Here is a 27,878-nt window from a genome sequence, read left to right as displayed (position 1 = left end):
AAAATTCAGATGTCATGAAAGTTTTTTCCTCCTTAGAGGGAAATGTTAATGTGTTTTTGCCAAGTTTCCCTTTCATGGGAAAAGGAAGGTAAACTCAATGTTATTTAAAGGTGAGGCTGTGGTGGACAAAAAAATTTCTCACCTATATCCTATCTTCTATAGGCTTCACTGTAAAGTCTGGGTCACATAGATTCTTCCATAATAAAGACTGAGAAACTGAAGCTGACTTTTAGAAGCTAATGAGAGATCCTACACGAAATTTTCATTTTGATGAATCCATTTTATCTGGAAGAACATCATAGCCTTGCTAAAAACGAGATACCAGTTATCTCCTTCAATTACTGCCACTTGCCTAATAGGAAAGTTCCTGGGTTTTCTGCATCGACTCCCAAATTATATCTCATTTGATGGCAAAATTAGCAAAACTATAGGAGTTTTAATCTATACTTTTCTTCTTATTATTTTTTATTTTTTGAGAGCAAGAGAGTACATGCCTGAGGGGGGGAGGGGCCAAAGGAGAAGAAGAGGGAAAGAGAGAATCTTAAACAGGCTCCATGCCTGGCCCAGAGCCCAATATGGGGCTTGATCCTGGGACATTGGGGTCATGACCTGTGCCAAAGTCGAGTCGGACACTTAACTGATTGAGCCACCACCAAGGTGACCCATTTACTTTTATTAAAAATACCATAGAAAATTGGTTCTACCTCTGGTTTTGAGGTAATTTCTACCACCTTTTTTAATCCTCATTTTTAATTCTGTATTGATAAAAATTAAAGTTCAGTATCATAAAATACCCATTAACAATACCTATTATACACTTAATTGTTATAATTTTCTATTATCTTAATATTTTCAAATTATTTAAATTTTTTGGGATTAAAGTTCAATGCTCATGACATGTAATACACTACTTGTTCTTTCCTTCTGGGGAGTTAAGCACTATCCCTTCCATTCTATAAACTTTTTTGGAAATTGTTCTTTCATGTGCTGATAAATGTTTACCATGGACTCCTGTTTATAAAACACAATATGATTCCTCTTTATTGTTATGGATAACATAAATATCTCACTTAATGTAAACAGTTATTTTTACGGACTTGAGAACATATAAAATCTGGTTATATTGGGCTACCAGGAATTCTATTTGGAACATTCTTTTCTCTTAGTCTCTTTTCTTTTCTTTTTAAAAAATTTTATTTATTTGAGAGAGAGAGAGAGAGAGAGGTGTCGGGGAGGATCAGAGGGAGAAGCCGACTCCCATTCAGCAGGACTCTATCCTAAGACTCTAGGATCATGACCTGAGCCAAAAAAAAGGCAAACGCTTAACTGACTGAGCCACCCAGGTGTCCCATTCCTTTCTAAATATTTTCTAGCATTCTGTTCTTAGTGCTTCTCAGGAGGCATCAGTCATTCTCCAACTCCAGCTATTCCAACTTGACAGGGCTATGTGAATATCAGAGGGTCTTCACACTCAACATTGATAAAATCTAACTCTTATCTTTCCCATGACACCTGATTTTCCCCATCAGTTAAATGTGGAAGTACTGACCCAGTATTTAAGAAAAACCTCTGTCAATCTTCTTCAGAATAAACAACCGTTTGCTCATCCATTTTATTGAACAGACATTTACTGAGCACCTAGTATGTGCTGGGCACTATAGCCACAATGACGAGCAACACAGACAGAACCAGATATCAAGGATATTACAGTCTGATAGGAAAGTCAGACTATGAACAAATAATTATAAAAGTAATTCTTTAGCAAATATTTAGTAAATGCTTTTAAAAAATAGTATTGAAAGTATACAAGTGTAGTTAGATGGAGACTAGAATTCTATTTTTGCCCTTTTTTCTTTACACAGAATTGAGCAGCCAGAAACAATCTTCTTCCCACCTACTAGGATCCTCATCCCCCTTCCCCAGGACTCACTAAAATAATATCTCATTAGGATGATAAACAAGGCCACATACATCTAGACCTAAGTCTCTACCTTTCCAGCTTCAGCTTCCATGACCCAGGATGTCTTTCAGTCCTTCAGCAGGGAACGTGTTTTAATGTCTCCGTCCCTTTGCTCTCACTAGCCCATCTGCCTATTAACTCTTATGTATACCTCTATACCCAGCTCAAATGCCATTTCTTCCTTTTCGTGTTCACTTTATGCTTTCTGCCTCCTCCTGGGTGGGAATGAATGTTTCCTCGTTCAAGAGCACATTCAGGCATTTAGTGGTAGAGAGCTCCCTAGGTTACAGAAAGGAGTATGCCCTGGAATCAGACCTAGCTTGACCCTTACCTTTACCAGCTGTTAACTTGGACAATTAAGTCTCTGAGATTTAGTGTCCTCATTTGTAAAATGGAAAGGTTATGAAGATTGATTTTAGTATGTAAGATGCTTAGTATAGTTCTGGACATCTGCTAAATATGTGGTAACTGCTCATTTACATACTTCTTTGTCATGTTATAGTTATTTAGATGTCTGCTTCTCCCACTAGATGGTGAATCAAATTTCACACCAGTCATCTTTCTCCAACTATGATTACTTCTTTCAAACACTTAATTTTTTTTGGTATCCCTATAACAAAAATGAGAACTTGATTGTTTATACACGTTGAATTAAAATAAAGAAAAAAAAAAGATGGTTCCAGTGATAATAATTTAAAGAAAGCTATTAGAATTGTTTCATTTATACTTTGTAAATCTCCATATTACTATTTGTCTTAGCTTATTAGATATTTTTGGTGATGTTATCTAAAACACAAATAAGGTAATAATCCAGAACTGATGCTCAAGTGACAGTGGCTAAAGTGCATAGTATTTTTTTTTTTTAAGATTTTATTTATTTATTTGAGAGAGAGAAAACATGAGAGGGGAGATGTTGGAGGGAAAAGCAGACTCCCTGCAGAGCAGGGAGCCCAATGTGGGACTCAGTCCTGGGACTCCAGGGTCATGACGTGAACCGAAGGCAGTTGCTTAACCAACAGAGCCACTTAGGCGCCCTAAAATGCATAGGTCTTAACGTTAACCAGTAGAGTAATATTTTTTGAATTAAGCTGCATGGCTTATGATTTATATTTCTTTTGATGTCCAAACCCAATTCCAACAACAAAATTAGATTGTTCCTCTAGTTTTCTGACACCTAGTATAATGAAAAAAGTCCCATTTTCTTTTACACATTCACTTCTACTTGCCCGAAGAGAAAGAGACAGGTATAAAACAAAACGAAAGCAGCTCACCTATTTTTGTTGCACTGTAAATATTTTCTATTGGAAATACAATCCCTAATCCATATAACAGGACTTTTGCCAACGCTGGGATAAGTTGAGTAGTTGTGACTAAAATATTCACACAATTCGTCCTGTGAGAACCAAAAAGAAGAAAAAAAAAAAAGAAAACTGATGAAAATGAATCTCCAAAATGAACAAATATGAGCAAAGGCTGCTTTCCAGCAAAAGCATCATGGAGGGACTTGGGGACAGCCTACCGGGAGTGAATGAGCGTGAGTGCTTTCAGGGCCAGTGTCAACCAGGAGTCCGTCAGGGCTTCAATCTCGGCCCTCAGCTGTAGCCAGGCTTCCCTCTTGGCTGGACCAAGCAGGCCTGTGGATTTAAAAGCACATGAATTCCTTCGTTACCAGTGTGTCTGGCCAACTTTATAAATAATAAACATTTAATACTACTCCTGATATCATCCTCAAGCTTTATAGCATATCAGATAATTTTTCACATATTAGCATCCATTTGACAAATATTTATTTAGTACTGTAGGAAACATCTGTTGATTTTGCATTCCTTGCATCCTGGTTATAGAAGTCATCTCCTCTTTTTGAGGGGCCTGCTCCCACCATTCCTCAATCCTGAAGCCTGGATAGAGCCAACCCTACCCTCTGGCTCCCAGGGCAGGTGTATGATCGCAGCTTGGCCAGAGCGAGTCAGTCTTGGAACTTTTCCTGAATCTACTGGGAAAGGTATTTTTCTACGCCGCCAAGGTGCTAAACTCACAGAATATAAACTTGGATCTGTCAATGGTTGGGCACCTATACCACCTTACGGGAGGGACTGATCCAGAATAACTCCCACGCAAAGGAAAGCCTAGGCAGGATATTCTGGATGTCATCTTTTTAAGCATGTGGATTCAGTCATGCTGGAAACCAAGACACCCCCAAACTTTTCATTATTAAGTCAACATATTCCCTTGTAAGCTAAAGCTATTTTGAAACACAGTTGAATGAGCTTTACAGTCCATCTCAAGTGTTTTAGCCAAAGGTGGTTAATCCCACATCTCCTTGGAAGGACAAATGAGTATCAGAAAGGTCAAGAAACTGACTCTAGGTCCCACACACTACAAAGTAATGGAGCCAGGACTAGATTAGGCTAGCCAGGGTGGCTGGTTCAAGTTCAATATTCCTGTCACTAAATCACAACCGAATAATCACGGGTCAGATGAAACCATTCTAAAAAAGCTATGACATTAAAAAAACAAAAACAAAACAAAAAACAACAAAAAAAAACCCATGATGTGTAAGTGTGTGTGGTACTTGGAGAATTTTTCCTCGACTATCTCAGTAACCTGGTAAGATACTGGGGGTAGTTACTTGCCTCCAACGTTATTTTTGTAGGTATTGTAGATCTCTTTTACCCGTCTGTAGCGGAAAGCCAATTTTCTCATCCAGTCTACGCCACCTCGCACACCGGTTGCCAAGCATAAATTAGCACTGGTGGCTGCAGCAGGAAAGCCATCTGTTCCAAAGTTATATGTGCTATTTAGATGCAAGAAAAGCCCAATGTTAACCAAACAGAAAGTTCATCTTCATTAGCTGAGCCATTAAACTATAAATTGGAGAAAATCACTTCACATTTCAACATGCTCACCTTAGGTCTTGCCCATTATCATCTGAAGACACATCATCTATATGAACTTGGTCACATTCCTAAAATGCAATTAAAATGAGACAGGTTCATTCTCGAGGAGCATCTTCTTTTTTTGTTAGTTTTGTTTTTTTTTTTTTGAACAATCACACACAACTGTTTAACCTACCCCCCCAACTTTAATTGGACTATTTTTCCACAATGTCAATCAGTAGGGGTCAGTCTTGTGAAGTTGATATTTTTACCTACTCCAGTCCCTCTTTTAACATAAAAAATGAGCAATGTCATTAAGGACTACTGTTATTCAGCTTCAGAGAACACATTTTTGTGTTCAGAAAGGAAAGTGATTGAAAACAATTAGCATATGTGTTCCATAAACCTCAGGTACCTGAAGACATCACGCTGCTCAAAGCGGATTCAGTCAGTGCCCAGGCATAACTGAAACCAGACATTTCAGTAAATGTAACATGCTAGAAAAATTAAACCTGATGCTAACTGCCAATGAAATTATGACCTCTGATTGCTGTTGAGCCACACACCAACAGAGCCTGAGGCCAGTGGGCTGAGGAGCCCAGACGAAAAAATCTGTTACTCGTTTGCCATTGATTTGAGAGATGTGAGTTTTATTCTTTGTGTGTGTGTGTGTATGGGTGTAGGAGGAAGAAAGCATGGGAGGCTTCAAAACCCAAATAAAAACAATCAAACCATGGAGTGTTTTTTACTTTTTTTTCTTTAACTGTTTCACTATTATATATTCCTTTTAAGTGTTGGATTTATGGATTTATTATAGAATGAGGTTGTGGGAACAGACCTGATTTTTAAATCCCCAAACCAAAAACTGTTCAGAAGAGGAAGCTCTGATTTTTGAATACAGCTCTGTGAGACTGAGCTGATGATTATGCACCTGTTTGCATATGAGCACCCCAACATCCCACTGCGATATCCCCAGCCCGGAGCACAGATGTGTAAGGAGCAGACAGGTAAACATTTGTTGAACGAATGACAGCATACTAATCTGGAGACACACAACTAGGTCTCCTACCGATAGACAAGGCACCCACACCTGGTGTGCTTTAATATTTCAGTCATGATTCTCTGCAGACAGGCTCCGAACACCCCAGAGCCCTTCATCGTACTTATTTTTGTTAAAAGTTTGAGTTTAAAAATATTATTAAAAGATTTCCAGGTATGTACCCTGTATTTTAAAAGTTTCTCTTGACTAAAGTGCTGTTGTATTTCCTGTATAATTTTGTAAAATCTAGTCTGTCTAGTGGTCAACATACAATTTGTAAAAGAGACAACAGACATAAAGCACCACAGTAATACAAGGTGTATTTTTATGTTGCGGGTTCCTTCTGAACAAATTTTTTTCTCTCCACGGATTTGTGAGGAAGGGAGCAAGAGATAGAAGGGGAAAGAAACTCAAACCAGCTGTTGCTTAACAGAATTAAAATCGTGACCCCCCAACCTCTTCTCTAAAGCATCTACTTTCCAGGCAACCGCCTCCCAGCAAGCAGCAAGTTCCAAGGAGGAAAAGACTTTGACCTTGTAACCCTCCCCTGCTCTCCTGAGGTCCATAACCTCAGATAAGAAAGAGGAAAAGCCAGTCTAGGAGGCCGCACATGTGGGCTATGAATTTAACGTTTTAAAAAACAGGTCATTCCTGGAAAACATGTTAGAGGACTTCTCAGAGTTATTAATTTAATCACACTTCAGAAGATGAATGGTAGCTGTGTTTCCTCAACAAGGTACTTATCCCGGGTTTAAAGAGTGACTAAATCATGAGTGTAGACATTTCTGCCACTTATCTAGTCAGAAATACATTTTTCATGTTGTTGGTAAACAACTCTTTTGGGAGGCATGGTGAGTGTACAAAACAGATGAGAAAACTAAGACAAACCAAAAAAAGTGTACTGCAAACCACCCCCAAACAAAGACAAAGACAAAAACAAAACAGAAAAACTCAAAAAGCCAGAGCGCAGCCGTGGAAATTTTCTCTCTTTGGGGAGAAACAGGAGGTGCAAAGTGAGGAAGTCCAAGAGGAAAAGCTATGTTCAAAAAGGGTTTAATTTGATGAATCACACCAAAGCTGACTTACAAGTTACTCAGTTAACTCTAGGGGTGGGGAGAATTCCTTGAGAAGGCAGGGTGTTAAGAGGCTTTTCTTAAATGAATGCAGTTGTAAATCTCCATGACTAACAGAGAAGCCAGTTATCTTCCAGTGCTGTTAATGACTCCATTGTTGCTATTGTCCTCTCACATCCTGTATTTGTTTTCTCCCAGAGCTTTATCCAAGTCTTTTTGTTCCCAGGGCTGAGGCCCTCCTTTGAAGGACGGTTCAGGATCTCTGTTAGCTCTAATTGAGTGTCAACAACTTCGAGCTTCTACCTGCAGACCCCACTCACTTCTCAGAGATCTGATCAATTCTGGTGTGTTGGCAACAAAGAAATCGTCATTCTTCATCAGGAGAGGTGTTTTGTAGAATGATTTTCAGGAAAATAGATGCAACCATCAGGAGCATTTTTTAAAGGGCCTAATTAGCACCCCAGGAATAGAAGGTTTAGAAACCATGAAAATGTCCAAGTACAATATGTTTTCAGAACTGTCCGTGTCATTTAATGACAGAAAACTATTATGCTGCACGAACTTTGGGTAGATAAGATACATACTAAAGGTCTATTCACTGAGTCTTGGTGTGAGCTTCTACATCTTAGTAAAACTGTCTCAGGAAATAGGTTTTATTTTGATGAGAAACTATATTACTATTTTGATGTTTGCCTATTAACATTTTTAATTCCTCAAAGAACAGAGAATATGAAAATACAGAAGTATCTCGATACATGTGGAACGTGTAAACCTTTCTAAGAAGTGCATCTATTCTCAAATTAGAAACTGCAGTTCCCCGCATCCTGACATCTGAAATTCTCCATCCACTGGGATGAGTCTCTCCTTCCCCACTTTTCTTCGGAAACTATCTTTTGCTTGTCCTCTTAAGAGCCTAATTTTAGGTTTTCATGTTTGCTTTCCGAACTTTGTTGTTTTAGTGTCTAAATCTGTTTTAAACTCAGAAAATCAGATAATTGAAGGAGGGGAGCAGGCGTTCTGGACTTACTGAAACAACATGGCAAAATTTAAAGCCCCCTGGTTGAATCTATAGACATAGAAAACAAGAATGAAAGCTTCCCATATTTCTAGGCATCAAGACATAGTCCTAAAAACCCTATTTTGCTGCTTAATAAACAGAGTTTAGAACATGTAGAATGCCATGGGGAAAGGAAGTTTTTCTTCCAAAAAGACTGAATATGTTGAAGATGTATTTTTGAAATAAACCACCAAAAAGTCCACGACAGGGTTTTTAGGGCATTGAAGTCATTACTGAGCCAAGTCTTTGGCTAGCATTCCCATGTCTCAGGCCCACCATGGCCAGGTCAGCCAGTCTAGCAGGTTTTATGCATTAATATGCCCTGTTGAGATTGGAGATGCCCCAGGTAGCCCTGCTGTGTCTGGGGATCTGGCTGGGGTCCTCATCTGGGGAGAAAGTACTGCTTCTCAGGACGCCTGGTAGATTCCACACTCAATACACAACTGAGCTGGCTAATGGGTGCCTTAGCTTAGAAAAGTAGTCATTTATTCATTCACGTGTCCTCTTATTTATTAAGAACTTATTATCCAGAACTATGTTCTGGATGCTAATGATGCAACATTTAACAGACAAAAACCCTTACCATCTAGGTAACATTCTAGTCAGGCCAAACAAGAAAATACGCAAAATGTGTAATATGTTAGATGCTGATAACTGCTAAGGTGAAAAAACAGAGCAGGCAAGGGAATGATGCAATGCTGTGTGAGGTCTGGGGAATGGCTCTGCAGGCCAAGGATCGAGCAGGTTCAAGGGTCCTGAGGCAGGAGAACCCTATGTGCTGGAGGATGAAGCAGGAAGGAGGCACTAGGAGGAGATCAGCCATCAGTTGGGAAGAGTTATAAGGGCTCGCAGGTGACCTCAAGGCGCTGGTTTAGGGAGTAGCATCCAGTTTCCAGCCCCTGCCCTCAAGGCACATACAGTTTAGTCAGAAAGAGAGAAGTTAATTAACTCCACGTGAGATAAATTACAATGGGAGTAGATGCTCCCAACTGCCTTGAGGAGCATTTAAAGGAACATCCTCCTGCTGAATGGCTGAATTCTATTTAGTCTAAAAGAGCTTCCAGGTCTGAAAAACTTCAATTGTGTTTTGCTAGATTGGGGAGGGACAGCACCGCCCACCGTTTATCCTCGGTGCTTTTGTGATGAAAGCAATCAAGAGATCAACAGCAGACTCAGACTGGAGATGGTTCACAGTCCGTGAAGCTGTGGTAACCGAAACAAAACACAGCTTTTTGATCCCAGACTGTGGACGCCAGACCGCGACTTATGGTGGTGGTGAGGAGGGGGTGGGGGAAGGTGGCAGTTGTTGGGCAAGCCGGGGGAAGGTGGCAGTTGTTGGGCAAGCCGTCCTTCCCTCTAGGAAATAGCCCAGACTTCTTTCGCAGACATGCAGGGAACTCTATGGAGTTAGCAAGCAGGTCCCCTTCCCTTACTGGCTGGTTTTTGTTACCCTCTCAGTAACAGATTTGAAATTTGCTACGGCAGCTGGCAAGGGATCAAGAGGCGGGAAAAAGAGTTATTTTTTGATAATGGCTTTTCAAAGGGAGGTCAAAATCAGCAATTTTGATACAGATAATTTTGATACAGAGCATACAGAGCTCTGTATCAAGTCAGTGATGGAGAAATATATAATTAACAGTTTTATTTCATCATTTTGCATATACACTCACATAACACAAATTCTCAGAAAGAGTCAGGGCCAGTGCTAGGCCAAGTTGTGATTATCCTTCACGAGGAGAATTTTACAATTAATTACCAAATTTAGATTACTGCTAAAGCAACTGGAGGTTGGCCTCTCCCTTTTCGGAAATCCTAAAGCACCAGGGATATAACAGCTATTGATGGCACTTGATTAAATATCCTATTTTGACACTTGGTATCCCTTGAAGAGTATATTCCTTCCTCCCCAAAGGGGTGGCAAACTACTCAATAAGTCATTTCTTACACTTCTGTGGAGATCTTGTGGAGGCAGGCACACAGTTTCTCTCCCTCACAGACATTCCTCCTTCTTGTTGAGCTGAGTTAGGGTCACCAATTTATGGTCAAAGTGGATTAGTATGTAATGGTATAACCCATTTCGCAGATACAAAACATGAAGACTCAGAAAAGTTAAATAGGTTAAAGTGCCAAGACACTTTGCCTTTGACCCCTAACTCATGGTCTCTTCCCTCACCCATTTCACAGGACGCCCACAGCTGCCGCTATCTAGATCCTTTGTGGCTTGTGAGTCGTTTGGAGCCCAGGAGACTTCAGGTACAAAACATATCCTCCCCTCCTGCTGTGCCCAGCGTCTGTCACCACGGCCCTCTCTCCCAGCCTTGAGCTCAGATGGGAGTCTTCCATCCATCTCGCAGTGCGCCCTCCAATTCCTGGCCCTTCAGAGGGAAATCATCCTGGAAGGAGAGCCACTGTGGTCACCAGGACTTTGCCGGGGTGGAGGGTACAGAGCACAACTGTGGGTGGTGAGAGCATAGGTGTTAGAATGACTTTGACATAGCGTGTCCTAAGGAGGAGGCTGGAAGCCCAGGAAGAAGGATCTGGCCAGACAGATGGCAACAATCAGAGGCGCAGTGTTGAGCCCACAGGTGCAAGACCTGTGTAGAACCTCTGTTCCACATGACAGGATTCTATGATCATCTCACCAATAAACACCACAAACCAAATGACCAGAGTTTTACCTTCGCCCGTCTTCCCTTTAGGTTCCAAGGCCTGTGCTTTGCAGAGGAGTAAAATAAATAAAATTAACCAGCTTTAGTTACTACTGGCCCTCCGCTAGCAGACATCTAAGCGCTTACGGGCTGGATCTCAAATGCTCACATGGATGGCTAGGGAAAATTGCCAACACATGGAGCAGCTGAATACCAGCCCTGGTGTTGGGAGTATGAAGAAAGCCACATGGGGTACGATCTCATAGCCAGGCGGCAAAGGCACATTCCCTCTCAGAACTCTGGCTGCACTGTTATTCTGCCTTTTTGGTCCTTTCTGTCATTATTTTTGGCACTGCAACTCAAGCTGACCTTTTTCTGATCCATCATCATCTCTGGCCTTCCAGGGCCGGGCCACAGACATGTTCTTTTGGACCAAGCCCCAGGAATAACTCCGATTTTGTACGGGGGCTCATATGCAAAATATTAAGTTATGGCAGAATTTTTCTGCAAATATTTATTCTGCTTTGATACCATAGTGGTTGTACTTCTCCTCCAAGCCTTTCACTTGTGCCATAATTATGTAAAAAAAAACCCATACCATTCAAGTTAGTTTAGGAAAATTAATAAAAAGAATTAAGACAGTTACAATGGGGCTTATTATCTATGCCAAGCAGTGATGTAATCGCGAGCCTGTTCAGGAACTATACCTCTGAACACGACACTAGAAACATAAACTCCAAGTATACCTAAAGTCTTTGAAGAAACAGAGACTCTAAGAAGACTTTGAGGTAGACTGCGTGTTATGAAAGAGAACAATATAAAAATGTTACAAACACATCTTTGGAGAAGTTGAGTTACACAAGCCCAAATTCTGCCGACCGGGGCTCCATTCGCTCCATTTTCCAAATTTACCAGGAGGAAACGAACACCATACCACCAACTAATTGTTTCAATACCTTCCTTTACAAAGTAAAAATGAAAGGAAAAAGAGAGTCACTAGAGAATGAGCTATTTTCATTGTGTCCGTATATCAGTGTGCCCACGGAGACCAGCTGGAGCTAGCCGAAGCAGAGGAAATGATCAGGGGTCCTCCGTCCCCTCCTGTCATCAAGCAATTACGTCTACTGTGCCCACCTCCCCACTGAACAATATAGATACTCGCTCAATACCTTAGACATCCACAAGTGACAAAAAGAAGTTTTCCTCTTATTTCCCTACACGAAAATATTTAATTATACGGAGTACATAGTATGTCCAGTACTTTAGAGACAAACATACAAATTGTCTGAATGCTTTGACAAGTGATCAGCAGTGCTTTAAAAAGAAAAAGGTTGGGGGAGGGATGAGACAGCCCCCTTTGGGTCTACCCACATTATCCTTCCTCTCACAGAAAGTCTAAATTATACAGATGGCATTACAAGGTGATCAGTATTTGAGGGACAGAGGTATAGGGAGTAATTTTCAGAGTGGCTTTTGGAGATAGAACTCCTGACTTCCTCTATATTTTTATAATTTCTCTGGGAAAATAAGGTTAAATGGATCATCCTAGAGATCCTCTGTGATTCAGAAGTTGAGGGGGAAGAGGTGGTCCAGAAACAAACCGACCTGATGGCAGAGATGTGAAGAATGCTGCTTCTAATTCACTGACAATTAGAATGAGTTTGTTAGTCTCTGTAGTTAAGAAATTCTGTCTACGAGTTAGTCAATTTGCAAAAGCCAGGTTTTTACTTGTACATTTCTTTCTGTAACAGGGAGACCGTCCAGTCAATGTACTATGTTTTTCTGCTTACTGATGTGGAATAATATGATTGCAATGTGTTTTCTAAGGGTGTGTCAAAGCCCTCACTGCACTTTCAAACAGACATCCTGAAGACCTTACGTGCTACTGTGCCCTTGTGTTTGCCATCGACGACTGGATGCAAGCTTGTGGCCCGGCCAAGTGCAAACGGAGTGTGCCATTCGCAGCCCTGCAGCCCCACACATGGCTGGCCAGGACCCGTCATGCCTTGTGGCCCTCCCGTTTCCCTTGCTTTCCCACCGCAACACTTTCTTGCAAAAGAAAAGGGTGCATGGCTAAGGCACAGGAGTCTTTTGAAATTGGCCTCATTCTGTTTGACAATTTCGGGAAATGCAAGTTATTGAACTAGAACATACCTGGACAAATTCATCGTTAAGTTCTCACTCTAGATTATCCACTCAGCACAGCATAGGTGTCAATGTATAGTCTAAGTCAGTATCTAAATATCTCTATTTGTTCTGAAAGGCAGAGGGCACAGCCATAGCAGCCAATGGGGAAAAAAGACAGAATTTCAAATCTCAGAAATCAGTAAGAGGCACTCTAACATCTGTTTTTGAGATTTGGTCATAAGGTGCAACTTGCAGAGACATACGTGGCTTTTAATTCCTGTGTCTTACTTACAAAAACAGTATTTTAATATATTTAATTTTACAATATCCTGTTGAGGTTATCAGAATGAGAGAGAGATTTTACTAGTATCATGTTTACATTTGCTAGGAGACCTAGGTACTCGTATTTGAAACTCAAGATTTGAATTACAACAGCTTCAACAAAGGTTTAAGAAGACATTAGCAGTTTCAGTCTGATTCTGTTGAGAGGAATATTCGTAAAATATTTAGAGAATAAAATCTTTACTGAAAATACCTGAAGACGGCATATTAAAGCAAAAGATAAACAGAAGCGCTAAGTCATCTATTTGTACACAAAATTATGATAACTACTTCAGATCGCACATAAAAATTTACAGGAAGCTCAGGCTTACTGTTAATAAAGAAGAAAGTTTCAAAATGTTACATATTTTTGCATTAATTTCTTTTAAAATCTTACAAATAAGATGTCATCATAATACCACTTAGCACACTGCCCCAAGAATCCCAAAGGAATTACATGAAGACAGTTCCTTTCTAGTGAGTAAGTACAGTGTTAATAAATACGTCAACTTCACTCGGCTTGGAGTTCCTTCTTTCTCACTATGAATACCTTCTTTACCCCATGATTAGATTAAATATATTTGTCTTTATTCACACTCTCAACATTAGGATGAGAAAAAGAAAGAAATGAAAATAAAACAAGTTTTTTAAAAACAAAATGGACTTACTTAAAATTGCTCAACACCAAATTAATGGGTTAATTTAATTGGTAATTTTGGCATATATTACATGTGATCTAATGATATCAGTATATCATTTCTTTCCTTTTGAAAAAGTTAAGGGAGTACCTTCTATCTAAGGCCATAAAATCCATCTTTTATTGTTTAAGTTATGTTCAGTGCATTCTATACCCCTACGTGGTATTCTACACAAGAGGCATAAGCCCAAATATATAGCTTCATTTATGATCCAACTACTGTCGGAAGATATGGCATTTTACAAGTTTGTGTAGGACCCTGTGAAAATGTTGCAGACCTTCAAAGACAAAATAGGGCAGTAGCATTAGTGGTTGATAATACGTCAAACTGCATTATACAATTTTATCCTAAAACTATTGTACATATTTATAATAGTACCATGTGATTTTTCATGTGTTAAAAGATTCAAGGCAGACTTAACATACAAAATATTTCAAAACTTAAAAAAAAAACAGCATGTATGTAATATAAATGTCATCCTTTTGAATGGTGAGTCGGAACTACTTTTAAGAATAAGCCTTTGATTTACTGCTGAACTGATTTCTCAGTGTTCAATGGGTTTGCTCATCGTTTGGCAAACATAATTTGTCACCGGCAACAGTGTTCTGTATGACTCCTATGGCCTTTCTTTTAGATTTATTATTCCTGCTGAGAGCATCTACTGAAGAAGAATTTTTCATACTGACACCAACTCTCATCTTGCTGTGAATAATCACATTCTCATAAAAATCATGCCTTTTACTACAACCTTGCTGCCAGAAACATGGAAAAATATTCCAACCAGGAGCCCTTTTATCCTTTTCTGCAATCACTTTCTTACAGCCCTCACTGCCATTTGAGGAAAATGAATCCCATACCAATTTATTCACAAAGCATTTAACTGGAAGTTTTAATTTACACAGGATATTTCTGTTGTGATCACAAATAAAACAAGGAGCTAAAGTTGTGATATTAAATAGGTCATGTTTGAAGAGAGTTTTTTCCCCCTGGAGAAATTTTTAATCTGAAATTAAATATCTGCAAGAAATATTAGTTCTAGTTTATCACTATTCCATGCCTAACAGTTCACCTTCATTTAACTGCAAACCACACCTCAATATAATTTTTAAAGAGATATTTGAAAGTCATTTTTTTAGGTGACTCCTTTCTGCAAGGATGGGGAGTCAAACTCGAATTTAAAGGAGCTTATGTATTAATTTAACTTCTATCATACAGCCAGATAATTTTATAATAGTAAAAAATCCTCAGTTTTCTATAGGAGAATGTGTAGCTCAGAATAATATCCTTAGTTAATAAGTTGATGAAAAGGGGCGCCTGGGTGGCTCAGTGGGTTAGAGCCTCTGCCTTCAGCTCCGGTCAGGATCTCGGGGTCCCGGGATCGAGACTGCGTCCGGCTCTCTGCTCAGCAGGGAGCCTGCTTCCCCCTCTCTCTCTCTGCCTGCCTCTCTGCCTACTTGTGATCTCTGTCTGTCAAATAAATAAAATCTTTAAAAAATAATAAGTTGATGAAAAATCTGCAAGCTCATTTCTTCTGTTATTCCTGACTCTAGAAAGAAATATGCAGAACCAGATACAGGCACTTAAAAAAAGGGTTTTGTGAGCTCCTGGAAGGTTCCATGTCCCCTTTCATATCAGCCCCTCATGAGGAAGTGAGGATTTCTGAAAGGGCACTTTCTTACTCAAAAAATTCTCTAAGTATTATCATCTGAAATCTGCACCCCAAAATCATTCCCTTTGCGTCTTCTTTTATAAGACAAAGACTTCAAATGAAAGTAAATTATTGGGGCGCCTGGGTGGCTCAGGGGGTTAAAGCCTCTGCCTTCAGCTCAGGTCATGATTCCAGGGTCCTGGGATTGAACCCCACATCAGGCTCTCTGCTCCGCAGGGAGCCTGCTTCCTCCTCTCTGCCTGCCTCTCCGCCTACTTGTGATCTCTGTCAAATTAATAAATATTTTTTTTAAAAAGTAAATTATCTAAGCTCTATTATTTTGGTGTGAACTATTCTACCATAGATTTCCTCCACCCTGGAAAGCTCTGGTGTGCCCCAAACCAGTGGGTGTCAATGGGGGTAGGGGAGAAGGAGTGGGTGCCCGAAAGGAAGACTAGGGGAAAATTTCCTCCTTACTCATATTCTCCCTAGCAAACCACCCCTTTTGCCATGAATATTTAAAATGACAGATAATCATGATTTGGTTGTTAATTATAAATTTGGTTGCTTATATTATTTAGGAAAATACTATATTATACGCCACTAATAAAGGATTTATGTTACATACGTTGTATGTTAACTGTAGAACTATAGGACACCAATTCTGTATTCTTTTATTCGGTTTGTCATGCATTCAACTACTAATGACTGACTGCCTATTTATATACCAGGCACCAAGCACACAAAAAATAAATCAGATACAGATATCACCAGGAAGGTTGATGAATCTGACAGGGTGAAAGAGAGAGGGCACAGGTGAGTGTCACTATAATTTTCTCTCAGGGAAGGAACAAGAATTCTTATAAAGCTATGAGAGTGTCAAACTGAATTTATCCGCTGCTAGTCCTTCTTTCAACCTTCACCTTCGGATACATTTTTCTCAAAGTAGGTTTTGCTCTATCCAAATATAAAATTTCCGACATGGAGTGTAAGTTTCTTGGAAGCAGGCAATACATTTCGCTTTCTTTTCTGTCTCTGCCTTTTAACCAGATAGTGATCAATATGTACTTTGGAAAAATCAAGCTGGAACCAATCTATTCTGAGGCAGCTGGGCATCTGAGGGCCTCTATGATGAGCCTTCACCTTGCCTATCCAATGCCATGTCCATCTGTGTACCCCTCACATCCCACTGCGACCCTGTGTGTTTCTGCCAGGCTAGTCCCAGATAGTTGTGTCTTATTTGCCACCAGCCCGCCTTCCCTCTCCTTTCTCTCCTGTTCAAAAAAATTCCTCTGTTAAACTTGTGGTTGCCTTTTGTTTTCCCCCCCAACCCCTGATGTATGCTCTGTAAGCCCCTGTCTGAAATAACATTAGTGACAAACACTGAGAACCTACTATGTGTTAGGCACAGTATTACATGTGATTTCCAATCGTCCCCAAAATACACTTGCTGGATAAGGGAATGAAGACTGAAACAGGTAAGTAATCCAGCAGATAATAAACTCTTTGAAGGAAGAGAGAACTTCTTCTCATGGGTCTTTTTCTCCCTATTTATTTTCTAAACAGGACCCTACTTCTCTTTTGACGCAGACCAAACATACAGATGGTACAGAATGAAACCCTTCTGATCATCAGACAGAACTGAGTTATGACAGAATTGAGGACCAAGCCAGAAGGGAAGTGATAATGTTGCTGCCTTAGGTCACAGAAGTGTTAGAAAGCAGTCTTAGGAGAAGACATTTATTTTGTCTGATCATAATACGTACTCATGTAGAAAATTCATGCAAACCTAAAAAAGCATATGAAAGAAAGAAACTTTAATCCCATCCTTCAGAAGTAACGTTAAATTCATCCTTCCTGCCCTCCTTCTACTGACTTAACTGTCCAAAGTTCCTCACAATCTTCACAAGGCTTATACTGTCAGAGGGGGAGATACACCCAAAAAGCAGGTCAAACCAGACATGTGTTATAGCTACTGTCTCCTCCACTCAGCAATATGGAATAAAGATCTTTTTATATTAATCATCTGTGTTATCTTTTAAATTATTCTAATATTCCATGTTGTGTATGTTTCATATTTCTTTTAACCAAACAATGACTGATCATTTCCAATATTTTTTTTGGACTATCAGTGTTTGTAGAGCAACAACTATCAGTTCTCCTTATAATTCTTTTTTTTTTTTTAAGATTTTATTTATTTATTTGACGGAGAGAGACAGAGAGACACAGTGAGAGAGGGAACACAAGCAGGGGGAGTTGGAGAGGGAGAGGCAGGCTTCCTGCTGAGCAGGGAGGCCGATGTGGGGCTCAATTCCAGGACCCTGGGATCATGACCTGAGCCAGAGGCAGACGCTTAACAACTGAGCCACCCAGGCACTCCTCTCCTTATAATTCTATTTTAAGCATCTAAAATCATATTTGGTGCATAGCACAGTCATTGTTTAATAAGTGTTTTAGTGGCCACTGTGAAGAACCTACTTTGACGGGTTTATGGCATGTATATATATCCTTAGGCAATATTATATTTTCCTCAACTGATATCTTTTATCACTCAGAGCGTTGTTCACGATACACCTTCTGCTTAGACCACTCTTCTCCAAAACCCACCCCATGCAGCTCTGCGGGTCCCTGTTGATCCTTCGATGGTAGTTTGAGTGTCAGCCTCACCTTTCTGCACACCCACGCTCCATGCCCCTCTTACCCTGTCTTCCACAATGCTAAGCTCCTTGAGAATGGGACTACCTTCATCTTGTTTGCCATTATCACTAAAAATAGTTCCACAAAACCAATTCATTTCTTGCCTCAACTTAAATATTAAGTCTTCCAATATTCTCTTAGATTTGGGGAGAGCCCCTCTTGTCAGTCTCTGTAAGGCCTTCGGCCAATGAGGAGTGACTTCTGCTTATGACCATTTTAACAGGTACGTGATCATAAGTAGAAGGAAATATTCAGGGGCGCCTGGGTGGCTCAGTGGGTTAAGCCTCTGCCTTCGGCTCCAGTCATGATCCCAGCATCCTGGGATGGAGCCCCGCATCGGCATCGGGCTCTCTGCTCAGCAGGGAGCCTGCTTCCTTTCTTCTCTCTCTGCCTGACTCTCTGTCTACTTGTGACCTCTGTCTGTCAAATAAATAAATAAAGTCTTTAAAAAAAAAAGAAATATTCATTTTTGCCCTTTAGAATTCAAGTGATTTTTGTTACATTTTAAGACAAGTAAATGTTATAATTCCTACTTGAAACAGAGAAAATGTTCATAGTTCACCATCTCTCTACAGGTTCTTATTATGTACTTGCAAAACACTATCTTTCAACTGTTAATTTTCCAAGCTACTGATTTTTTTTTGCTTGACTCATCCCAAGTCCAGTAGAGTGGAGATATGTGTTTAAGACCAACAATTCCCACTAGCTGAAGAGATACCTTGGACATAAGAGCTCCCTTGAACTTTCTGACAGAATGCCAGAATGCCAATACCAGGAGATAAATCTTAGTCAATTATTTTTGAGGAGGCGAACAAATTTGCAAAATAATGAGGATGAAAACAGGATCCTCTCCCCTGCTCCCAACCCTCCACCTGTCCCACAAAGGAGTAGCACACAATTAAGAGCGAGAAGAATCCAGGATTTAGAAAGCGTTTCCTTAGAAATGCTGTTCTCATAGAGGCTCTATTGTAACTGCACTGAAACAGGAGAAGTCTCCAGGGACTGCAACTTAGACACATTTTGGGGAAGTTGAAGTCACAAGGTTTTCTCCCGAACTAGTCAATCTAAAAGAAAAGAAAAATTCCTTTCTGTACTAAGCAAACTTCCTACGAAGGTAACTGAGTAAAATCTGATTTTACAAAATAGTGACTCGCTCCCAGACTGAAGATTAGCGAGCACCTGTCAAAATCAAGACTTTAAATGAAAAGCCTGTCATATGTGACACCAACAGGTCCGTTTCACAGGATTTTTAAATAAACTGACAGCCATCCAGCCAGCTCTGGGAAAGGTGAAGTAGTACTTCCACTCAAAAGAGGATGGTACTCCTGTTTATTGACCGCGCTCCCCCCAGGGGGTCCTCACTGCTCCGTGTCCCTTGGCCACCTCTGAGGCTTGTTGGGTTGACTGTGTGAAGGTCGCACATGAGTCAGAAGCAAAGGCGAAACTCCAGTCTCTCCATCCCTGAAGCATCCCCTCTTTCCTCAGAGCCCCCCCACCCTCCGCAGCTTCATCTTCAGAATAAAGAGACGGCGGCCAAACCAGGAAGACCCTTTGTTTCAAGGGCAGCTTAACCATGATGGTGCTAGCGGGACCCCTCTTGCCTTACAAGAGTCATTCATTCCATTTTTCCAAATCAGGAATCTCCAACACACGCTTGGAGCCTATGTTTCCAAACGAACATTTCACAGAGGGACCCCTGCTCTGAGATAACTTTTCTTTTTTATCCAGTACATTCCTTCCTGGGAAATCTTAACTACTTTCAAGGGTGATGACTTCCAGCTCAGCTGTCTTTTCCAAGCCTCAGACCTGTACGCGGTACTGTGTGCGGATTCCATCTGTCTGTCCAACCCGTGCTTCAAGTCCAACACCTCAAAACCAAATTTGCCACCTTCCTTCCCAAGCCAACTAACTGTCCTGTGGTTTTATACCTAATTACTGAAGCCAGAAAGTAACCTTCTTGCTTCCCTACCCCCTATGTTGAATACATTCCCCACTTTTTCCAAACTAGTTTCTGAGCTTTCACATCTGGCCCCTACTCTGTTTCTGCAGGGAAACTGGTGATTTCTCATTTAGATTACCGACACCTTTGACCTCATGATGCAAAGCACATCCTTGGTCATGCTAGACATTCTTTAACGATCACTGTTCACCATTGGCATTCGTGTCAGCAGAGTCTACAGAGCCTTTCATGACTGGGTTCGAGTCCCCGTCTCTACCCTCTGACCTCACAACTGCCACTCGCGCACTGTGCTTCATACCTACTAAGCTGGGTTGCTAAACGCCATGCCCTCTCATGTCAAAGACCCCTTCTTGGGAAGCCATTTCTCTGACACTCACAGTCTTGCCACCACCTCTCCCTCAACGTGAGTGACCCACCCTGCCTTTGGGACTCTAAAGAATAATGTCCTTACGTGTCCCCATCCCTGGGGAGATCATTCTGTGATATAACTGGGCTTTTGCTTTTCTGTCATCACAGAGCATCCAGGCTCCTTGAGGGCTGCAAATATATTTCATCTCTTCTCCTCTATGCCTCATAGACTGTCCAGAATGGAGGAAGCATGCGTGCGCTTATAGCACATCGGCTCTCTTTCTCTGTAATACAGGGGCTGCAAAAGCAACATTTCTCTCTATTCAACAGCAGGGATTTAAAACCACACATCTGTCCACCTGCTGACTGCCTGCCTCTCTGTTTATCTACCTACCACTGCTCTCCCAACTTGCTCAGAACAGATTTTAGATTGTTTGAGTAGCTACCGTTCAGAAGACATGGCGGAAAGCAAAGCTTTCAAAGACTACATCAGAGAAAATGCTATTATTGGGCTCTGCTACTACCTCCTCTATGTTGCTGACAAGCAACTGTCAGCTTGTAAGACACAGCTACCGAGGTTTAGCGCAAGGAGAGCTGTGGCAGGAAACTCCTGCTTCGACCCCAGCTTTCCCAAAGTGGCTCTGGGCAAAAATCCCTTCACTTCAATTGCCCACAAGATAAGCCAGAGATGCTTAGATGGAGTTCACAGGGCTGAGGGAGCATCAAAGTCAATGCTTTCTGACGGATGGGAGGAGTTTCTCTAAGTCCTGCTGCCCTCCAGTCTTCCCTACTCGACCAAGGGTGGACCAGCAGCCTGAGCCCAACAGTGCAGCCCCACTGTTGTGAGGGGGTGCCCCCAGGGAGGGGCTGCTCTGCGTGGCCAGGAGACTCCACACCCAGCAAGGCTCTGCTCCACACTGTGGGCTACCAGCAAGCTCCATGAGCCCTCCTTCAGAACACAGGGCCGGAATTGGACAAGGAACGGAAAACTTATCCACATAAGCGAAGACACACGTGTCTTCTTGACACGAAGCCAGCATCCTCATTTTCTATGAAGGAGCAGCACAGTGTGATGGAAGCCAGACACAGTAGCTATTTAACTGCTAACAGTGAATCTCCTGTCATGGAACTGGGGGCGGGGGGCGGGGTGTGGATGAGGAGCGAGCCGGAGAAGTACCGTGTGATGTGATGTGCCTGGAACGAGTTGCATTTGCAAATTAAACACTGGCAGATGTTGCTGTTGCTTCTGGTGGGATTACTCTTGGAGTTCTACATGGGAATTTTGGCAGCAACCCAGCTACGATCTCATTCCCTAACCCCTCAGGTCACCCCTCTTCTTCCTCTATAGCTCTACTATCCAGGGTTCTCGACATGTAGAAGATGCCCATAAGCAATAATAGCAGCTTAGACCTCATCAGCGCTTCCTGTGGGCCAGTGCTGGTTCTATGCCCTTAGCAGTACGGAAGCACTGAATCTTCTCATGAGCCACGTACTCTCATTATCCGATTTTACAAACAGGAAACTGAGGCACAGAGGCATTCCTCCATGAATGAGTGAATTCACGAGTTCAAGTGCTGGTACCTTAGCGCTATAAGATAACAAACCACATAAATACTGGACTTTGAGTCAAGTTGGAATAGGTGATTCATTGATTATAATTCAATCACTTGCTAATTATAAGAAATAGTAACTAAAGAAAATAAAAAATAAGACTTGCTGGGCAATTCATGGTAGTATTATAGCACTGTTCAGAAATAAGTCTTTTTATTATAGAAATTATTTTTGTAACATTTTTAATGTAGAAAATCTTTAGTCTTTCTTTTCACATGTTAAAACTTAACCTGGAACCATACTGTATGTGATTTTATATCATACTTCTTCCATGTATATTGTATTTTGGCATTAGAATTTTGAAAATAGGATTTTTAAGAAAAGGCTATCAACAAGTAACATCTTGGACAATCTCAATTGTTTTTAAGACTGTGATTAACCATTTACTTGTAAAAAGATAACATGGGCAAATTATAAAAGCAGGGATGCTGGGGCACCTGAGTGGCTCAGTTGGTTAGGCGTCTGACTCTTGATTGTGACACAGGTCATGACCTCAGGGTCTCTCCCTCTCCCCGCTCCCCACCCACCCACCCCATGCTTACATGAGTGCTCTCTCTCTCAAATAAATAAATATAAAAGCAGGAGTGCTCATTATAGACTATCAATTTGAAAATTTTGGAAAACATTTAAGAAACAAGAGCCTTCTATGTACCAATTCCTGTGTTAGAAGCTTAGGATTCAGGTGGCCAAGCCATGGTCTCTGCCATTAAGGGCCTATCTAGTAGGGAACAGAGAACAGTAGACAGAAAATCGTAATAATAGAGTGCTAAGGGTTGTTATAGTGAGAACAGCCTCATCTTACCACTGCCGAACTCCCAGCTGCCAGGCAGCATCTGGACCTGTCAACCCTCCCTTTCTTCTTATCTTGTGTTCCAAATGCCATCCAACTTCTCTTCTACCCAAGAAATTCACTCGTGCCGTTGTTCTCTCTCCTTGTCATACCATGTATCTTTTCCTTTCTACTGAATCATTTCCACTGGCATCCAACATGCCTAAATATCTTACACTGAAAAACTACACAGTCTCCCTCGATCCTCTGATCCCCTCCACACACCACACACACCACCCCATCTCTTTGTATTCTATTCCTGTGGAAACTCTCAATCCTTCTTGTCTTTACTTTGTCAACCCTCATGCTCTCCTCAAATCACTCTAATTGGGCTCTGTCTTCCTGCTTCATGGAAATGGTCTTATCAGACTCATTAACCACCAAGATTCTTGCCAAATCCAACAGTCTCTTCTCTGTTCTCAACCTGCTCAACATTGGTGGGTTCGACACAGTGCATCACTCCCTTGTTCCTGAAGTGCTATTCTCTAGACTTCTGTGGCACCCCATACTTTTCCACCTACTTCACTACCTATCCCTTAACACTCTCTCTTGAAAGTTCTTCTTTCTTGGTCTTACTTCTGCTTATTAGAGTGTCTAATACTCAACCTTAGGCCCTCTTCTCAACTGGTACTCTTTCCCATATAAGACACTTTTATGACTTCTAAAACTGTATCTCCAAATTTGCTTCTCTCCTCTGAGAGCCAAACCTATATATGCGCGCACGTGTGTGTGTGTGTGTGTGTGTGTGTGTATAATCTCTTGACGTGGATGTTGAGTATGTATCTCAAACTTAATATGCTCAATCCAGATACTTGAGTACAACTCCTTCCACACCCTCATCACCTCAAACCCACTCTTTCTTATCTCAGATAATCCACCCCCATCTAGTTGCTCAGGTCAAAACCAAGTGGTCATCCTCGACTCAGCTTTCTTTCTCCTCCCACCTCTGATCCCTTCTGCAAATCCTGCCAGTGCTTCCTCCAAGTTATACTGTACATCCTACAACTTCTAACCATGTCCAGGACTGCTACAATCTCAGCTCAAAGCTCCCTGGCTGGTTCAACAGTCTCCTAATTGGTTTCAGTCTTGCCTTATTCCTCAAATGATCATCAGACTGACCTTTTAAGACTATGAACACTGATCTATCATTATCGTGCTTAAAATTCTCCAATGGCTTCCTACTGAAATTAGAAAAACAATCCAACTTCTTCACTACAGTCTATGAGAACCTTCATGATCTGGACTTTGTCACTGTCCCCCCATTCACTCTGTTGTAGCCACACAGATCTTGTTTATTTCTTGAAGGAGTGAAACACACTTCCACTTTAGGCCCTTTGCACTTGCCATTCCCTTTCCAGAATGTTTTTCTGTAGTTGCACCAGCTTCCCTCCCAACCTCCTGGTTTCTTCACAAATATCCTCTCCTCAGGGATACCATTTCCTGAACATCTCAGCTAAAGATGCCCTCCTTTAGCTGATCTACTCTAATCCAGTTACTCTTTTTCTTTATACCACTTATTTCTACATGAAATGATTTCATTTACATAGTTTTTATCTCCTTCTTCCCCTCCAGAGTGCAATTCCACAAGAATAACCTTGACTCAATCATCACTATATTCTCAGCATCTAGAACTGTGTCTGACACTTAATGGTTGCTTGATAAGTATGTATTAACTATTGAATAAAGGACAGAAGCAACAAGATATAAAGAGATTACAAAATGCTGTGAGCATTTCAGTTTTGGAGCGTCAGAGAGAAACGGCATTTGTGATCCCATCATCCAGACTGGCGACTTTTAATATATTTACCTCTAGTTATCTTTCAATGTCATATACATTAAAATAGGATCATATAGTATGATTTATTTTGCAGACTCATTTTTCAGCTTGAAGTTTATTATGGTAGCTTTTAAAAATATTTTTTTCCTCCAGTATTTTTAATATGCCATAATTTTAAAAAAAAAATTAACAAACTTTTATTTCTTAGAGAAGTAATAGATTCCCCCAAAAATGGACAGTGATTTTTCCATATGTGCCCTGGCTGCATGCATGCATAACTTCCCCTACTATGGACATCTTACATCAGGGTGTTACATCTGAAATAATCGATGAATCTACACTGACACATCATCACTGCCCATAGTCCGTTGTTTACAGTAGAGCTTACTCTTGGTGGTGTACATTCTATGGGTTTTGACAAATGCATAATGTTGTATATCCACCATTGTAGCATCACACAGAATAGTTGCACTACCTAAAAAATCGTCTGAGCTCCACCTACTAATCCCTTCCTCCCTCCAACAAATGGCAACCAACTTTTTTCTTTTTACGATCTCCATAGTTTTGTCTCTTCTAAAATGTCCTATAGTTGGAATCACATGGTATGTAGCCTTTTCAGATAATAATGCTGTACATTTTAACATTACGTATACACTGCATTATAGAGCCTACTTTTTAAACTTGAAATGGACCATGAATATTTTCTCTGTATTTAATGTAGTCTTAAAACAATTTTCAATGCAGAGGTATTATCATTTATTTCATTATTAATCTATTTTTGGATATTAAAAACATTTCTGTATTTAAGAGGTAGAAAAAAACCACCATGGGGAGATACAGAGTGGGGTGAGTAGACTCCTAGAAAGCACCAGTCCTGCATTAGAATCTGTCACTCAGTAGCTGTATGAGCTTAGGCAAGTTTTGGTTTAATCCCCCAAACTTCATTAAGCTTCTCCATCAAATGGAGATAATGCTGGTGTTTCTATTAGAGAAACCTCAGGGTATGAAGTGGAATAATGTATGCAAAGCATTAGGACAAGTGGTCATTGAATGCTTATCACTACTGTATGTTATCTGTCTACAACTCTCCTTTCTTAGAATACAAGCTAAAAGTACAATTACCAAGCCAAAAAAAAAAAATCACATTAAGCTACTGAATACATATTATCAAACTGCTTTTCTGAAAACTTGTACCAATTTATATTCTTATCAGTAATGTACACAAGTTTTTATCTTACTGCAATGCAGACCATTTTATTGATTTAAAATCTTTGCTGATATAATGGGCAACAGGCCGAACACTTACTCTCTGACATTTCTAATTACCAAAAGTGAACCTTAACATTTTTCCTTTTTGTGTGTGGATGATTTGAATGTTTTTCTCTTGCGAATGATCTGTTCAACGTTCTTTGCTCATTTCTTCCATTGAGATATTTCTTTCTTAGTTTTTCTGAGTTGACATATTAATTCCTTATTTTATCAATTAAAAAGTTTATCTTTTATTTAATGTTTTCAAAAACAGTATTTGTTTTCTACCCTGATTATAAAAGAAATAAGCATATTTTATAGGAAATTTGGAATATACAGAGAAGCACAAATAAAAATAATAATCCCCCAAGTCGCAAATATAATCAATGTTAAAATTCTAGGCTGTATCTTTCCATATATTTTTTTGTTCTTCCATTTATTTTGCATTCAATATATATTGACTGAGTGCCTTCTATTGGGTCAGATTCTCTGCTAGAAAAATAGCTGTTGAATATATTATACATAGGACATATAATTTTTTTTTAACAGAATTGACAGCAAACTGTATGTGTGGGTCTATTCCTTAAAACAGTACTTTTTAAAAATGAACATTTTTGAAAAAAATATATACAGCTTGATGAATTTCATGAATGGAATACCCATGTAACCAGCATCTGGGTCCAGAAACAACTTATTTCTACATTTCATAATTCAGAAATGTTTACTATTATAAATTATAATTATATTTATATATTATAGTTATATATAATATATAATTATATATAATTATAAAATATAATTATATATTTATAGATTATACTTCTATATTATATATTATAAATTATAAATATAAATATTGTTATTATAAACATTTGCCTTTATCTCTGATAAAAGTAAAAAGTCTAGATACAAAATGTGTGCAATTTTTTAGGGTCTTGACGCTTATCATCAAACAGCTACTCAAAAATTTACTTCCTGTAAGCAATGTGAGATCTTTTTTGATCTATCTATACTTTCTCTTTTATTCTTTTACATTTTAACTCTTTAATTGACTTGTTTCTGCATACAAGTTGAATAATTGATTCCTTCACCATTAGTTTGCTTGGATTAATTTAAAACACACAGAAGTTTTCTAGAAGTTGGGGCGATGCCTGTGCGATCTTTTCTCCCCATAGTTAGTCCAATGCCACTGTAGGCCAACACAAATCTTCAAATCATTGTAGAATTATAAAATATTTAATATTCGGGTGAGCTGGATGCTATTACTTTTTGTCAAAAACTTCTGGTTATTTTTTGCCTATTTATCCTTTCAAATGGACTTTAGGGACAATTTTACAAATTATTAGAATATGTTACAAAAAAGAAAAGGAAAGGAAGACACTTTTATTCAAATCTTCCTTTAGATCTCTCAGTAAGATGTCAAAGTTTTATTCATTTATTTCTTACAAATACTTCTTGCATAGGTTACTCCTTATTTCCCCTTTTTTTTGTTTTGGTGTTACAGTGACTGCTGCTACTTTAAAATTACAATTAAAAGTTTTGCATGTCTGGCTATAATAGAAGAAAGTTACACATTTTTAAATTTAATTCTATAATCATTCACTTTTTTGAAGTGCATTATAAATTCTAAGACTATTCCAGTAGGTTCCCTTCAGTTTTCTATGTATATCAAATTTTCTGCAAAAACAATCATTCCCATCACTTTCATTTTAATAGTTATAGCTCACATCTTATTGTGCCTCAAATTCCTAAAATAATGCTGAATAATAGTGCTGAGAGAGGGCATTTTTATTTTTTTCCTTTTGTAATGACAATGTGCCTCTTTCATTGCTAAGTACAATGTTGGCTGTCATGGTAGGGTTAGTATCTTTTATTATGTTAAACAGTTACATATAGTTTGACTCCTAACTTTCTGATGAAATTCAGAATTAAAGAAGCCCTTGACTATATTTTTTTTTATT

The 27,878-nt window shown here is 39.8% G+C and overlaps 1 protein-coding gene across 8 annotated transcripts in view; it reads right to left on the bottom strand.

Moving 5' to 3' along the window:
- The window catches only part of LOC111156802 (EYA transcriptional coactivator and phosphatase 1), a 171,193-nt gene that overhangs the window by 21,045 nt on the left and 122,270 nt on the right, over window positions 1-27,878 (bottom strand). For 7 of the 8 annotated variants that reach the window (XM_022517864.1, XM_022517868.1, XM_022517866.1 and 4 more), the window contains 4 exons: window positions 4,867-4,925; window positions 4,594-4,754; window positions 3,480-3,594; window positions 3,232-3,353 (listed from right to left, as the gene is read on the bottom strand). In XM_022517864.1, the coding sequence (XP_022373572.1) occupies window positions 3,232-3,353; window positions 3,480-3,594; window positions 4,594-4,754; window positions 4,867-4,925 (457 nt within the window). The remainder of the gene's footprint in view (window positions 1-3,231; window positions 3,354-3,479; window positions 3,595-4,593; window positions 4,755-4,866; window positions 4,926-27,878) is intronic. The other variant, XM_022517869.1, reaches the window with a different exon arrangement.

This window comes from Enhydra lutris, unplaced genomic scaffold (assembly GCF_002288905.1).
Source record: "Enhydra lutris kenyoni isolate GAN:26980312 unplaced genomic scaffold, ASM228890v2 scaffoldscaffold49, whole genome shotgun sequence".
In the NCBI taxonomy this organism is placed as follows: domain Eukaryota; kingdom Metazoa; phylum Chordata; class Mammalia; order Carnivora; family Mustelidae; genus Enhydra; species Enhydra lutris.
The sequence above is the reverse complement of the archived record's forward strand: the minus strand, read 5'-3'. Positions and strand labels throughout refer to the sequence as shown.